Source organism: Palaemon carinicauda, chromosome 38, assembly GCF_036898095.1.
Source record: "Palaemon carinicauda isolate YSFRI2023 chromosome 38, ASM3689809v2, whole genome shotgun sequence".
Classification (NCBI taxonomy): Eukaryota; Metazoa; Arthropoda; class Malacostraca; order Decapoda; family Palaemonidae; genus Palaemon; species Palaemon carinicauda.
The window spans coordinates 25,336,886-25,352,677 of record NC_090762.1 but is presented as its reverse complement, the minus strand read 5'-3'; the positions used below and the strand labels follow the sequence as shown (position 1 = coordinate 25,352,677).

The following is a 15,792-nucleotide window of genomic DNA, read 5'->3' as shown; positions in this document are numbered from 1 at the left end:
TATTTAGATCGTACTAAACCTTTACGAGGCCAATCTGAAGCTTTATGGTGTTCAGTTAAGAAACCATCCTTGCCTATGTCAAAGAATGCTTGGTCAGACTTTATCAGATTGTTAATACGAGAAGCTCATTCACATCTGAGTGAGGAAGACCGAACTTTGCTTAAGGTGAAGACGCACGAAGTTAGAGCTGTAACAACTTCCGTGGCCTTTAAGCAAAATATATCTCTGCAAAGTATAATGGACGCAACCTATTGGAGAAGCAAGTCAGTGTTCGCGTCATTTTACTTGAAAGATGTCCAGTCTCTTTACAAGAACTGCTACACGCTGGGACCATTCGTAGCTCAGAGTGCAGTAGTGGGTGAGGGCTCAACCACTACAATTCCCTAATTCCTTATCCTTTTAATCTGTCTCTTGAAATGTTGTTTTTTTTATGGGTTGTCCGGAAGGCTAAGAAGCCTTTCGCATCCTGGTTGATTTGGCGGGTGGTCAAAGTCATTTCTTGAGAGCGCCTAGATTAGGGGTTTGATGAGGTCCTGTTGTATGGGTTGCAACCCTTGATACTTCAGCTCCTAGGGGTCGATCAGCATCCTAAGAGGATCGCGAGGCTCCGTAAGGAAGACGTACTTAAAAGGCAGAGTAATTGTTCAAGTCGACTTCCTTACCAGGTACCTATTTATTTTGTTTTTGTTATTTTGATAACTTCTAAAATGAAATAAAAAACTCTTAGCTCATAAAATGTAAACATATATTACTGGTCTCTACCCACCATCCTGGGTGTGAATCAGCTATATATTCACCGGCTAAGTTAAATATTTAAAAATGATATTTTGATTATAAAATAGATTTTTGAATATACTTACCCGGTGAATATAAATTAAATGACCCTCCCTTCCTCCCCAATAGAGACGCAGTGGGACGAGGAGAAAATTGAGTCTTTGTTTACATAAGAGTTGGGTATCTGGTCGACAGATGGCGCTGGTGGGCACACCCGCAACCTGTGTAGCGATCGCTGGCGAGTTTTTCCGTAGAGTTGTCTGTCGAGCAACAGAGTTGCAGCTATATATTCACCGGGTAAGTATATTAAAAAATTTATTTTATAATCAAAATATCATTTTGTTTAAATTGCTCTAACAGCCTTAATTTTTGTCATAGAGAGGTCAGGTTGGTCTCATTCTCTTAGAAAATGCCTGAATTTTCTAAAAATAAATTATCAAAAATATGAAAAGAAAAATTTTTATAGCATTTTTTGCAAGGACATACCAGTACGTCCATGGGGGTAAAGGGATGGCTTTTGTGAAACGTACCAGTACGTCCTTTGGGGGTAAAAGGGTTAATTGAGGAGAAACCTATTTAAATTTGGCATTGTGATTTGTTGTAATATGTACTAATTATGATATTAAGGGCACTTTAATATTAATTTATGTTTATATTAATTTATAAAAGGTTTTTGTCATATTTTCTTGTCTTGTCTTTTCAGAAACTACTTGTACATTGATATGGTTGATGAATGAGGTAAAACCATGGCTTTGTATTTTGTCATCTCTCTATTCCGTTCATCACACAGCATTTATAGTATTCCCAGAAGAATGTCCAAGGAAATTAGTGTTAAGGTTTGTTTGAAATTCTTCCTATTACAGTACTCTAGAATCATTCACTATTGCTCTGTGAGGATATGGGAAATTTAGTTTTGATGTATGTTTAGTTTTATTTCTAATATTTAGATGATACAATGCTTTAAAAGTACTTTATTAAAGGAAATAATAATTCCTTGCTCTAAAAAGGGATTAGAGTGGCTTCTGTTAATTTGTGGGTAAGAGTCAGATGTAATAATCATCTACCGTTGTGTTTACTGATGTCCATCTCTATTTCATGTTATCCATTTATTCCTATTATTATACAACCCTTTTATTCTTCAAAATAGGGAATGTCTTCAGTGGAGCAGGAACACCTGTTAAAATAGGTAATTTGGTAGTTAACGAAAGGTGGGGAGAGTGGCTGAGTAGCTCTGTCCAGTCTCCTGTCAAAGAAACTCCACTTTTTTCTTATGCTAGAACAAGTACAGATGCACCGTTGTGTCAAGGTTAAAGGCTGTCTAATATTTTTTTCTTTTGTACTTTGAGTGGTTGATTGTTGGCTTCGCCTTCATTATTATGCAAGGAAAGCAGGATATTTAAAAATGGGGAAAAGTTGGACACTAATAGTTTTATTGAAAAATTGGCAACAGATTCACACACGGCTTTTTTCGTAAAGAGCAGGATTGTCTGCAATCGTCCTCATGTATTCGGTGTATATTGTAGCCTCCCGTTCAGTGGCAAGCCTTTGCTTAGAAGAGGAAAAGGAAGACTAAGGACTGGTGTTACCCTTGCCAAAGTCCAAGATGACGCTGAAGAAGCTCTGTAGTACATTTCTTTTCCCATCGACATCCTAGACTAATGAAGCTGCTTCGTACATGCCCTTGGGTCTGTCTCTGGGGAGTATGCATCAGGAGCAAGAGAACTTGGATCTTCATTGGCACAAGGGTAGGCTCCACGTTGGGCCACCTTGAATGGGTGCCAATCGTAAAAAATATTTCCCAAAAATACACTAATCAAGACACGTTAATGAAATTTTCAGGCATTATTAGCACTATAATAAGGCATATCCTCTGTAAGTTTTATCATCCTACAGGGAAAATAAAGGATTTTATGAATAAAAATGTGAAAATCGGAGCTAGCGACTTAAAAGTTATTTGGTGACCAGTGAGAAACTAATGTCTTGAATTGAAATTCGCTCTGTCATTATGTTTGTTTATCCACCTGGAACAAGCACACAAAGTTTTATCAAAATCGAACAGTAAATAAGCACACAGCAAGAAAAAAACGAGCAATAACTTTAGTGAAAGCCCGGCTGGTGATGGAGGGATACCTAGAAATAAATATTCACCAAAAATTAAAATCTCGATTTAGGGAAAAAACCTTCTGTGTTTTTGTAGGTATTATGTCACTTGATGGCCTAAAACATCTAGATATTATATTACTTAAGGCATAAGAGCAGGACAAGCAAAGAAATACACCCCTCTCCCGAAAAAGAAAAAACGAGAAATTACGATTTTTGTCTGATGACAAAAATATTGGATATAAAATCATAGTCACCCCTGAGCCCATTTTCCTTGATGTCACTGATATGAGAAAACGACTTTGAACAGTTTTTAAGGGGTAAACTATAAAAATTAGACAATTAGTAATGATATTTCGTATTTTTACTATTAACATAAGGGGGGCGTTGATGACCAGGGGGGGCATTATAGAGGCTGGAGATGAATTCTACACATATCACGGCCTTCTGATAGGCAAAAGGAAGACTTTTAGCAAAGAAAAAAAGACTGGCAAAAATCACCCTCTCAAGGTGGAGACAATCTTCTCTTTCTGACTTCTTGGGATAGGCCTCACCTTTGTTTTCAAGAGGAATCTTGCAGTTAGGCTGTGGGGGTGAAGGCTGGGGTATGTATGCTGTAGACCATCTTCATGGCCCTTATTCTACAGGAGAGTACCCACAAGCCCATGGACGCCTTGATGCTAGGTTTTTTGGTGGTTTCTCAAGTAGTGGTGTAGATAGCCCAGATTTCATAGGGAACAGTAAGCATATTGTCTATAGGAATGTAACGATTTTCTCCATTTTTGCTGACCCTGTCTTAGGTACGAAGCGCTTGAAACATTACTCGCTAGATCTGACTTGATAATGGTAAACTTCATTTCTAAGCTCCACTCTTTAGATCAGGCATGGGCTGTCTGGTCTGCGACGTATTTTTTCTAGGTTAGAGATATATTTTGAATCCTTTTTATCATCATTATTATTATTAGGAAATGATGAAAGCCCTGTCATTTTTATGTAAACTTTCATCGTAAGACAGATAAAACAAGGAAGAATTGCAAAAACTATTATGTATTTGTCAAGTAAATTCTTGCACATATGTATTATCATGAGGGGAAGGATGGTGGAATATATACCAACCCTTTGGTCATCTTACGCCAAGTTTTTTATTCCGGAGTGTGATCTCCCTCGAGGAAAAAGAATCCCTCCTTTTCCTAGTGATATTTTGTGATTGTCTGGGGATTTCTGGTGTCTCTCTTCCCAATGCTTAAAAAAAAAAAAAAAAAAAAAACATGGGACTAACACCTGCAATCAAATAAAAATCCACAACAAACAGACAGGGATTCAGCACTGTGATAGCACCCCAGCAGTGATGCACAAAATTTCCATTAAAAGTGCAAACCAAAACACAAATTACGGAGATAAAAAGGATGTTAAAGACAGTGGATTTGAACATGCTACCAAGAGGAGTTGGTAAAAATATTCTGCAGTAAACATTAGAATTGAAAGAATATTTGTGGTCTTTAGAATCAATATATAGTACGTTACAGAATGTTGTATCTGAGAATAATGCCTATTATGGAGTAAATACACTATGTTTATTGTACTAAAAATTCAAAGCCTCTTTCTGATATGGTACTGAAAACTATATACTGTAGCACTACAACACTACTTTTCTGAATTGAAATATTTGCCAAAATTCTAGAATAATACGAGCTTCTTGAAACGACTCGTGAGTTTATACTAGATGTGCTTTTGTCGGGTGATTTTGCTCTTTGAGAACATGAAAAATGATGGTGCTGGAAGTAATTTTGTGAAGAAAAAATTTTATTGGTGTGATGTCACGCATGCCTTGTATATACCTTTATCTAGTTTTGATTTGAAGAAAATTTAATTGTCACATTGTTTGTATGATAATTGAGTGTCTATGTACAAAATTGGGCTAGTCTTTGATAAATGATAACGCCGCAATGAGTTTGTGACTTCATTTGAGAGTGAAGGAATTATGGATGGACATATCACATTCTTTTGCTTGCGTAAAGCTGGGAATGGTATTATAAGAGTATCTTAATATTTTAAAGAAGAAATTTCTAACACTTATATAATGAATATTTTTGGATCAGACCCTGAGTACAGTACAGTACTCCCTTAACTCTTCTCGTTAAGTCTATTTTGTGTCGTAACCATTTGGTATTTTCCTCCTGATATTATGCGATCAAGTATTGCATTAGTCTCTTTATTATCAAGACCGTCCATATGCATAGACCTTCTTTGAGCAGAGTTGTGAATGAACTCAAAGCAAGTAAATATTAAATTAGTTTAGTTTTTTCAGTTGATGAGAAATATATTATGGCTGGGTCGTGAACTTTTCTTAAAAGGAAGTATAGCAATAACCAAAAACACATGTAATGTAAACAGTCCAGCAGTGTTAAGCCTTCAGATTATTATTATTATTATTATTATTATTATTATTATTATTATTATTATTATTATTATTAATTGGTAAGCTACAACCGTAGTTGGAAAAGCAGGATGCTATAAGCCCAGGGGCTCCAAGAGGGAAAGATAGCCCAGTGAGGAAAGGAAACAAAAGAAAATAAAATATTCTAATAACAGTAACATTTAGATAAATATCTCCTATATAAACTATAAAAACTAACAAAACAAATGGAAGAGAAAAAAGATAGAATAGTGTGCCTAAGTGTACCCTCAAGCAAGAAAACTCTACTCCAAGACAGTGGAAAACCATGGTACAGAGGTCATGGTACTACCAAATACTAGAGAACTATGGTTTGATTTTGGAGTGTCCTCCTAGAAGGGCTGCTTGCCATAGCTAAAGAGTCTCTTTTACCCTTACCAAGAGGAAAGTGGACACTGAACAGTTACAGTGCAGAAGTTACCCCTTGGGTGAAGAAGAATTGTTTGGTAATCTCAGTGTTGTCAGGTGTGTGGGGACAGAGGAGAATATATAATGAATAGCGCAGACTATGCTGTGTGTGTGTGTAGGCAAAGGGAAATTGAAACCTTAACCAGAGAGGAGGATCCAATGTAGTACTGTCTGGCCAGTCAAAGGACCCCATAACTCTCTAGCAAATGTAGAAAATTTTATTGTAATTAGCAAATTTCAGTTGGTTCAAATGAACATTGTCGGATTAAAGGAGATACCGGATTCGAGATGGTTTATCTGTATTGTTTATATCAGATACATTTTAATGTTTCATAGTAATTCATATTATGGCGGCTGGCTTACAGTGATGAAATCAGCTTTTTACCTATCATTGCTTTCAAGTACAGCATTGAAAAAAATACATTGTTTTTTCTGTTCATTCGAAACTAATTTTACAAAGAAGAAATAAAATTAATTTTCTCAGAGATGAAGGATTGGAACACATTGAGAAATTCAGTTTATGTCATATAAATAAAGAAGGCTTGTAACTAGGAGAAAAATTTTGTCCCATGACATAGTAAATGAAGTGTATGCTAAGTAAGTGTTAGATTTGTTAGTAGAATGGTAGATATTGGAACTATTTCTATTTCTAATGTTGGACTGTACTATTTCTGGGTCGACCTGTGACGGCCGGCGAAAAAGTCCTTCTTTGTACTTTTTCTGATATAAATCTTCCAAATATACCAGAGAAAATTAAAAGCATGGAATGCAGAGGTTACAACCCTCGCGCGAGCACCTTGTTGGTGTCGTATATCTAACAAGGGCGTTTGTAAAACACTATTCACAGGCTGTCTTCCATTTAGATAATCCCTTCATCAAAGGGGGAGGGCCGTGACAGGCCCTAGAGAATACAGTTGGGTTACCCTACCGACACCTACCACTCGCGCTCACCAGGTCATCCTTCTGATTTGGAACTTGCATACAAGGTAAGTTTTTTGGGCACAGTGTTTTTTCAAAGAGTTTCTCGTTATTTCAACATGACTGGCGTTGCTACTTCACCCTTACCAATGTTAAGTACCATAGTTTGTTTTGGCAGCTTTTGACAGTACCGGGCATTTGTTCTGTTTCCAATCTGGTGGTTTTTAGTTTTGGAAGCGATTGTCCTGCCGAGGTATCGGCAGCCATTTTGGGTTATGTTCGCTTCGGTAAATATTCTAGTTATTTTTGCCCATCTGGTACTCTGTCATCTAGGTTATATCACTTACGTTTTATGGCCTTTTTGTGTTATCATTAATTTTTACTATGGTATTTATTTGCTTGCAAGTCCAATTTGGACCTACGAAGAATAGCGAATTAAAGTTTAGCGATTTAGTCTGTTAGTTTGTACTCGCCTCAGAGGCTTCGATTTAGACTATATCCTTGTTTATTTGTTACGTTGTCGTTATTCTTCGTTCTTGGTTATTACAATTACTAAGAAAAGCAATCAATTTTATTAATGTTCTTGTTTTATTGTGTGATGTTAGTTTTTTTATTATGTAACCTTGAGAGCGAAAACAGAGACTGCCCGTTCCCTGTTCTACAGATATGAGTTATCCCTTCTCTCGTTTTCTTTGTTAGCTCGAGTAAGAGAGGTGAATTTCCCGTTCTCCGTTTTTATACGATCACGAGTTATTCAGGCCTCCTCTTAGTATCAGAGTTGATGATAGTACGTTTAATATTATAAACGTTTTTATTGATGTGGTTACTGTTAATATAGCTAACACTATTAAAAGGTACGTTAGTGTAAGAGTCATTAATTGGGGTCGTTTTATACCGACACCCTTAGCTCCGCCTTGAGTTATGCTTAGCTCCGCCTTGAGTTATGCTCCGCTATATGGATACTCATTGGGTGAGAACTAGTTAACGTTCAGGAGCAGATTTTGGAATGCAACGGTGAAATCCGGCACTCGGACTCCGGCTGAAGCCTTTTACACACGAACCTTTGTCATGTTTGATCATAATTACACCGTTACGGCCGGCTTCACGGGAGATAACACAATCATTCATTGAGGTTAATGTTATCGTACCGGGAACAGTCACGATATCACGGTGACGGGCCTTTGCTACCGGATCTCCGGTACAAACAGAGATCAAGCAGACGGCCAGAACCGGAGTTAACAATGTGATACCGATGAAGACTTCACAGTTTCATTATTACGGTCCCTTTTTCATCGAATCTCCGGCTTCACTGGAGATAACACAAACATTCAGTATTAGAGAATATTATCGTACCTCTGAGGATCAAGTTTTCACGATGACGGACCTTTGTCACTAGTTCTCCGTTACAAACAGAGATCAATCAGACGATCAGAATCAGGGTATGAACCCTTTTTCATGAATAATCACAATATCGTTATTACGATCCTTTTCATCGAATCTCCGGCTTAACCGGATATCGTACAGGCGATCAGCATTGAGGTTAATATTAGTTTTCCTCTGGTGTTCACGTTGTCACTATGACGGACCTTTGTACTGGGGATTGTTACCGGAGCTCCGGTAGACAGAGATCACTCAGACCACGGGTGGCCAATCTCTTGTTTTGCTGTAAAGGAAAGGATTTAACATGAATACAAAGTAAACTGTACTTACTTTAATGACACTTTGAATTTGCGTTGGTAATATTCATTAGTTATTCTTGAAAGTCCTAATAAAAATATATGAACATAACTATGCCTATATTTATGCATATATTTAATTCTAACTATGTATAAATATGGATAAATATCCATACAACATCGTGTTCAAATAGAAATAAATTGATTATGCCTATATTTATGCATTTTCAATTCTAACTATGCCTAAATATGAATAAATATCCATACAACATAGTGTTCAAATAGAAATAAATTGATTGTGCCTATATTTGTGCATATTCAATTCTAACTATTCCTAAATATAAATAAATATTCATACAACATCGTGTTCAAATAGAAATAAATTGATTATGCCTATATTTATGCATATTCAATTCTAACTATGCCTAAATATGAATAAATATCCATACAACATAGTGTTCAAATAGAAATAAGTTTCCACTCAGTACTGGGAACCGAACGTTGGCCCCTTCTAATGAAGGGCCGGGTCGAGACTAACCATGCCATGAGAGGCTATCTACTGTTCCTTGAAACTCTGGTCAGTGAACAGATGAATCAATAGAATACTAATAGCCAGTAAATAATGTTAGACCCGGTTCTGAACGTCTGAGTCAGGGGTGGCCAACCTGTGGCGGATGCGCCAACAGAGTCACATTTCATGAATACAAGTGTTGAACTATACCCCAAAAGATAGTACATTAAATGATTTTTCTTTAAAATTGATTTTTATGAGTTATACAGCTGATCCCAGCCTGTGAATAGGATCACTAACCAAAGTTCAAGGAACATCCAGACTTATGTCCCCTTTCTGTTACAGAAGGTTCGCCTACATGGTTCCCGTCAGGATGATAATGAATCTCTCTGGCCTGCAAGAGAGGCTCTCCGCCCTTGGGTATCAAGGTTGGGAAGAAATGCTCCATCTAGAGGTCCCTATCTCAGAGTGTCCTCTCTAAGGTTGGACGACGACCCCATGGACGGGCAGGTAGGTGGGGATGAGTTTTGAGCCTTCAGCTTTGCAATTACCTACGTCACCGACCTAGGACCCTTAATGGATCCTGATGTTCATGTTACCCTGCATAAACCGTGACTGCTAAAAGCAACACATTCTAGGGAAAACCAAGGGGCTATGACGGAGCTCAAAAGTATGGTAGTGAGTCGGATCCGTTCAGGAACTCGGAAGTTTCCCCCTACAGCCCCAGGCATATCGAAGTAACCTCCTTCGATAAAAACAACGCATGGAGATTTGCCTTACATGTTCCATATATAGATGGTACCATAAATCTGGATGGCATAGACGTCCTCCCTCTGGGGGACCTAGATTTTACTCCCAGGTACTAGAATTCCCGTTCAACGGATTCGTTCGATTGAAAGAGATTGCCTTGGTTAGGTTAGACAAGGTACCGAAGGTAACAGTATTATTTCCTAAAGGGCAGGCCCGATCTGTCTGGACCAGGATGTTGTCAGTCTGGGGGGTACGATAATTCCAAGATCTGCCCTTCCAATTCGACCTACACGTTTGATGGTCTGATCGGGTTAGTTGTGGGAAATACGTTCTGTCTGAGGCCTCTATCAGACAGGAATCGATAGTCGGTTACCCACTCGTCATCACAGCCTTCCTCTGATTTGACGTCTATGCATCCAAATCCCCCTCATCAGGTGGTCTACCTCACTGATTCCCCAGGTACACAGCCCAACCCCGTTGGGATGTTTTACCTGCATACAGCCCTAGATCCGAACCCTCAGGCTCCTCTCGTGGACACCAGAGAGGAAGCTACAGGAGTAGAAGACAGTCTCGCCATCGAGACGGACCTAGGAAAAAGGGGGCTCAGAGAAGGAAAGTACCTAGATTCACCCCCTCACAACGCGGTGGTCCCGGTAGGGGGTAGACTTTACCACTTTCGAGACCATTGGACCTTCGGTCTGTGGGCTCATAGCATAATCTCTAAAGGTTTGAGGTGAAAATGGCCACAAGGTCCTCCTCCTCCACCAGTGACCTTCTCCCAGAAATCCACTCCCATCCTGAAAGAGTACACCACAGGGTTACTCAAGAAGAAGCAATCAAACGAGATCGATCACTGAAGTTCCAAAGCCACCTGTTCACAATTCCGAAGAAAGGCTTGTCGGCATTGAGAGTGGACCTGGACTTGTCAAGCTAAACTCTTACATTCTCTGCGACAAGTTCCGGATGTTGACTATCTCTCAGGTACGGACCTTACTTCCCCGTAGGACCGTCACCACCTCTGTCGATCTTACCGACGACTATTATCTTGCGCCTATAGCTCGAAACTTCTCTTCTTATCTGGGTTTCCGCCTAAGCAGGAAAGCCTTTGTGTTCAAGACATGCCCTTTGGCCTCAACATTGATCCCAGGATATTCACGAAACTGGGAGAGAGAGTGTTAGAACAACTCAGGAACCAAGAGATACAGATCATTGCTTATCTGGCCGGTTGGCTCATTTGGGCCCGGCCGGTCATAGAAGGCAACAGAGCTACGAAGGAATTATTTCAATTTCTCGACAACCTGTGATTTCGGGTCAATCTCCAAAAAATCTCGCCTGCAACCATCAGTCCGCTTAGAATGGTTAGCCATTCAGTGGGACCTTTCGAAGCACACGTTGTCTCTCCCTTCCAAAAGGTAAGAGGAATAGTTTCCAAGATCAAAAAATTTTCTCAAACACAAACAGGTGTCCGAAGAGCCTTAGAAAGTATCCTCGGACTTTTCCAATTCACTTCAGTAACAGATCTCCTAATAAAAGCCAAACTCAAAGACATCAATCGAGTTGGGAGAAAAAGAGCTACAGTACCTATAAGAGACATGGTCTCGAAGATCCCCTCTGTCTTGAAAATGAGACTACGCCCATGGTCCGAACCGAAGGACCTCTCCAAATCGGTTCCTCTACAATTCCCACCTCCACAAGTGACATTCCATACAGCCGCGTCTCTAAGTGGATGGGGGGGATTACTCCGAACATCAGATGTTTCAGGTTCTTGGTCACTCTCCATGAAACAGTCCCATATCATTGTTCTCAAAGCCATGGCAGTGTTCTTGACCCTGAAGAGAGACTCTCCTCCGAGGTCGACCCACATCAGAGTAGTGTCAGACAGCACAGACGCAGTACACTACGTCAACAGGGGAGGATCCAAGTCACCCAACCTGAATCAGATCCTGGTCACTATCTTCGCCTGGGCAACAGAAGAGAACTGGTTCCTGTCAGCACCTCACCTAGCGGGAGGCCAGAATGTGAGAGCGGACTCACTATCCAGGACGGATCCACTGGAGTCAGAATGGTCTCTAGACATAATTTAATTCCGGTGGATACTCAGGCTCGTTCCAGGCCTCCAGGTAGATCTATTCGCAACTCAGATGAATCACTAACTTCCTTGTTATGTGACCCCAACCCTGGACCCTCGGGCTTATGCCATGGACGCATTACCCCGGGATTGGAACCATTAGAAGAAGATTTCCCTATCTCCCCCAGGGAATCTTCTAAAAACTTTTACACAAACTACGCTCCTTCCAGGGCGCAGTGGCTTTAGTACCACCTCACTGGCCAAGAACAGTTGGTTTCCTCTCCTCCTCGAGTTGAAACTCAGTCCCATCCGGATCCCGTTCCTCAAACTGACCCGAGTATCCAAACTCACTGTGTCAGATTACTCAAGGATAGCCAAAACTCTAACTTTGTGGACTACAGGAAGTTGGCAGCTCGTAGAGATGCGAACATTGAACCGGAAACGATCTCTTCATCGAATGGGACAAAAGGGACTCGACAATTCGCCAATATGATTCGGCCGTTAACAACTAGTAGGTCCCCTAAGAGTGCAGACCATACTCGTATGTCCCCGCATTTAGCCATCTCTTTCTTGAGGTTCCTATTTGACAAAGGCCTAACAGTTAGCACTTTAACCACCATCAAGTCAGCTTTGAAGAAGATCTACCTTGTTGGGTTCAACATTAACCTAGCTGATTCCTATTTCTCATCAACCCCAAAAACATGTGCTAGGCTTCGACCTTCGGTTCGGCCACAAAAGGACTCTTGGTCTCTGAACGGTGTTCTCAAACTTGCGATGGACACGGACAATGAATCCTGCTCTTATATCACTCTTCTTAGGAAGACTTTATTTCTAACGGCTATGGCCTCAGGTGATGGAACATCAGAACTAGCAGCTCTCTCACGAAACCCGGAAAACATAGATTTCCTCCCTTCAGCCGAAGTACTCCTTTTCCAGACAAAGCTTCCCTAGCTAAAAAATGAGGATCCGCAAAATAGGTGCTCCTCTCGGAAGATTATTCTTCATCCCCAGGATTTTTCTCCGTGTACAGTCACACTCTCAAGCCCCTTTTTAGCTAGAACTGCCACCCGCTCGTCTGGCCCCTTGGTTATCAGGGAACAAGGAGGTACTATTTCCATTCACGGTATCAGGCAACAAATCCTCTACTTCATTAAACATACTAATCCGGAATCATTTCCCCAGGCTCATGATATACGGACAGTAGATGCCTCCAACAATGACTTCCAGAACAGGGACTTTGATGATTTTAAAAAATATACGGGTTGGAAATCCCCTATGGTTGTCAAACGCCAATATCTAAAGATCTTACAGGCCCTTAAATACCCGACGATGGCAGAGAGGAGCCTTATCTCTCCCCATTAATCTCCTCTTCTTCCTTTCTTCCATCTCTTCTCTTCTCCCTCCTACCCGCCACTCACACCACGTCGCCGCTCTCCTTGGTAGTTCGTTAGCCCTATGATATTTGCCATGTTTAATTCCTATGGTTTAACTGTTATTGTAGTTACCGTTCCTTTAATGTTTAGATATACTTAGACATGTAAGGTTTGATGCCTTTTGCGATTCGACACTCAGTTGGTTCCTTGTCGTCATTATTATTTAACCTTACGTTCCCTATGTCATTTGGCTGGTTGGTAATTGGACGATTACTTTATTATATCATAGTATTGTCGTACATGGTGATTGTATTCTCCTCATTATGTTATTAATTTATTGGGCTTGGAAGGCATTCTCTGGTACTTTTTCGCCGGCCGTCACAGGTCGACCCAGAAAAGGGATTTTGACGAAGGAAAAATCTATTTCTGGGGAGAGACCTGTGACGCCCGGCGAAACCCTTCCCGATTATTTTTGTACGGACCCACCCTTTCCTTGCCAAGCCATATGTTCTTGCAGAAGGATGACCTGGTGAGCGCGAGTGGTAGGTGTCGGTAGGGTAACCCAACTGTATTCTCTAGGACCTGTCACGGCCCTCCCCCTTTGATGAAGGGATTATCTAAATGGAAGACAGCCTGTGAATAGTGTTTTACAAACGCCCTTGTTAGATATACGACACCAACAAGGTGCTCGCGCGAGGGTTGTAACCTCTGCATTCCATGCTTTTAATTTTCTCTGGTATATTTGGAAGATTTATATCAGAAAAAGTACAAAGAAGGACTTTTTCGCCGGGCGTCACAGGTCTCTCCCCAGAAATAGATTTTTCCTTCGTCAAAATCCCTTTAGTCTTTTATTTCTTTTTTATTAGCAATATATTGGTTATGTACAATTATGTTATGGTTGTTGCTTAAAGTGATATAATTTATTCTTTTCTTCCAGACTGATTGGCAGTTTGTGTGAAGGGGTAGAAAGTGCAGGAAAGTCAGAGCTTTGTTGTGTGTTATTGCGGCTATTACTCCACACAGTTCGATACTATTTCGGACTTATGCAGACCTTGCTTTTGAATGGTTCTTTAGAGGATGTAGCGAATGAGTTCATCATTGAAAGGTTAAGTATTGTATTTTTTCTCAAAAGTATTATCACATGTGAAAGTATTTCAATGTTTATCAGTGAAATATACTGTACTTTTGATAATGCGTCTGTAAAAAAAAAAAAGACATGAGAGCCATGATTCTGAGTTTGTTTTACAACTGTCACATCACTCATATATGGACCTCATTTGGGATTTAAGAATATCCCAATAAACTGTAGTAATTTAGTGTAGCATACAGAACACACAAAAGAACTATTGCATATATAATACCTGGATCCTCAGGTCTACAACAGTTAAAGTACCTCAGGTGGCTAACACCAGTCATATTGCAACGACTGTTTCGTACCCCTGACAGTGAGGCATTTATTGACTGAATGACCCACTTTTAGCACCTTAAGAAATAGATATTTTTTTGCGGCTCTAGGTAAGGATGGCATGCTCATCCCTGCAAGATTCTTGGGTAGAATGTATTGTACTATGCCAGTTATATTTTCAGATTTATTTCAGAAGCGGTTTTCTGGAATCTATTTAACATTAATAAGAACATCTTTGCTTTTATTGATTTAGATTTAATATCCATTTTTTTACTTCATAACAAACTATATCGGTGGCAATGATCTTCGAAGCCAGGATGCCAGAAAACTCCAAATCAATCAGTCAGGTGGCTTTGGTTTCTTAAGTTGTTAATGTTCTATGTAATTACTTAGAACAATTTTTGGACCTAGAAATGAATTTAGTTAATTGATTTTGTTGTTGTTGTTGGTCCTTGTCCCTTCTGAGATATTGATATTCACATAGGCATCAAGCCAAGTTTGGAGTGCATACCCACCTGACTGTTAGGCAAAGAGAACTGCCTAATCATCTTCTTACAGGTACAGCCCTCTTCTTGTGTCTTGAAGCATTCTCTTGAATTTAAAAGGCAAAATATTATTTTTGATAACTGGAAATTACAATTCAATGACAATGGCTTATTTGAAGAATCAGGGTGGAACAAGAGGCGTCACACCATTGTTTCTTAGTAGATATTTTGTTTTGCAGAAGCAAAGTATGTTGATGTTGTACCCAGGTTTGTTCCAGGAAAGCTCAAGAGGGTAGTAAACACTCCCAGCTGGGAAACCAGGTTCTTCTACTCAAATGTCCACTGCACAAAATATGCAAGAGTCTCTGGTGTTAGTTTGTGGCCACTAGTTATAAACTGCCTGGCTGCATTAAGGAGTCTAGAAGAAAGATGTGTCGATATGTCATTAGGCTATCCTGTGGCTATATACTGTAACTAATGTTTATTGCTATGCCGATGCAAACTTTTAGGTCATTTATGTGTGTTACTCTCAGAGTCGTTTTCTCCACAACCAGACAAAGAAAAAGGGGTTTGATTGCATCACATTATGGTTGCTAATCAACCACAGTGCATGGTGGTGCAATGCGCCCTCACATAACGTTTTTCACTACACTCGTGGTCGTGAAGTAATGAGGACATATCCTCATCCTCTCTCTATGATTAGAAATCAGCATTCACCACGCATATCCATATAGTGCTTAGTGCTTGTGCCTTGTATGTTTTTTATTATTCACTGTCACTATTGTTACAATCATTACCTGCGAGTTATGAGTCGGTGCATTATGCCTGGTAAGCCTGATAATGTGCGTTGCATGGCCCGGCCGTGATGG

At 39.9% G+C, this 15,792-nt stretch overlaps 1 protein-coding gene across 1 annotated transcript in view; it reads left to right on the top strand.

The window, feature by feature from the left end:
• Positions 1-15,792, top strand: part of LOC137630483 (gamma-tubulin complex component 5-like) — a 181,071-nt gene that overhangs the window by 85,019 nt on the left and 80,260 nt on the right. The window contains exons 7-8 of the mRNA XM_068361981.1: positions 1,478-1,610; positions 13,971-14,138. Coding sequence (XP_068218082.1) covers positions 1,478-1,610; positions 13,971-14,138 — 301 coding nt within the window. The remainder of the gene's footprint in view (positions 1-1,477; positions 1,611-13,970; positions 14,139-15,792) is intronic.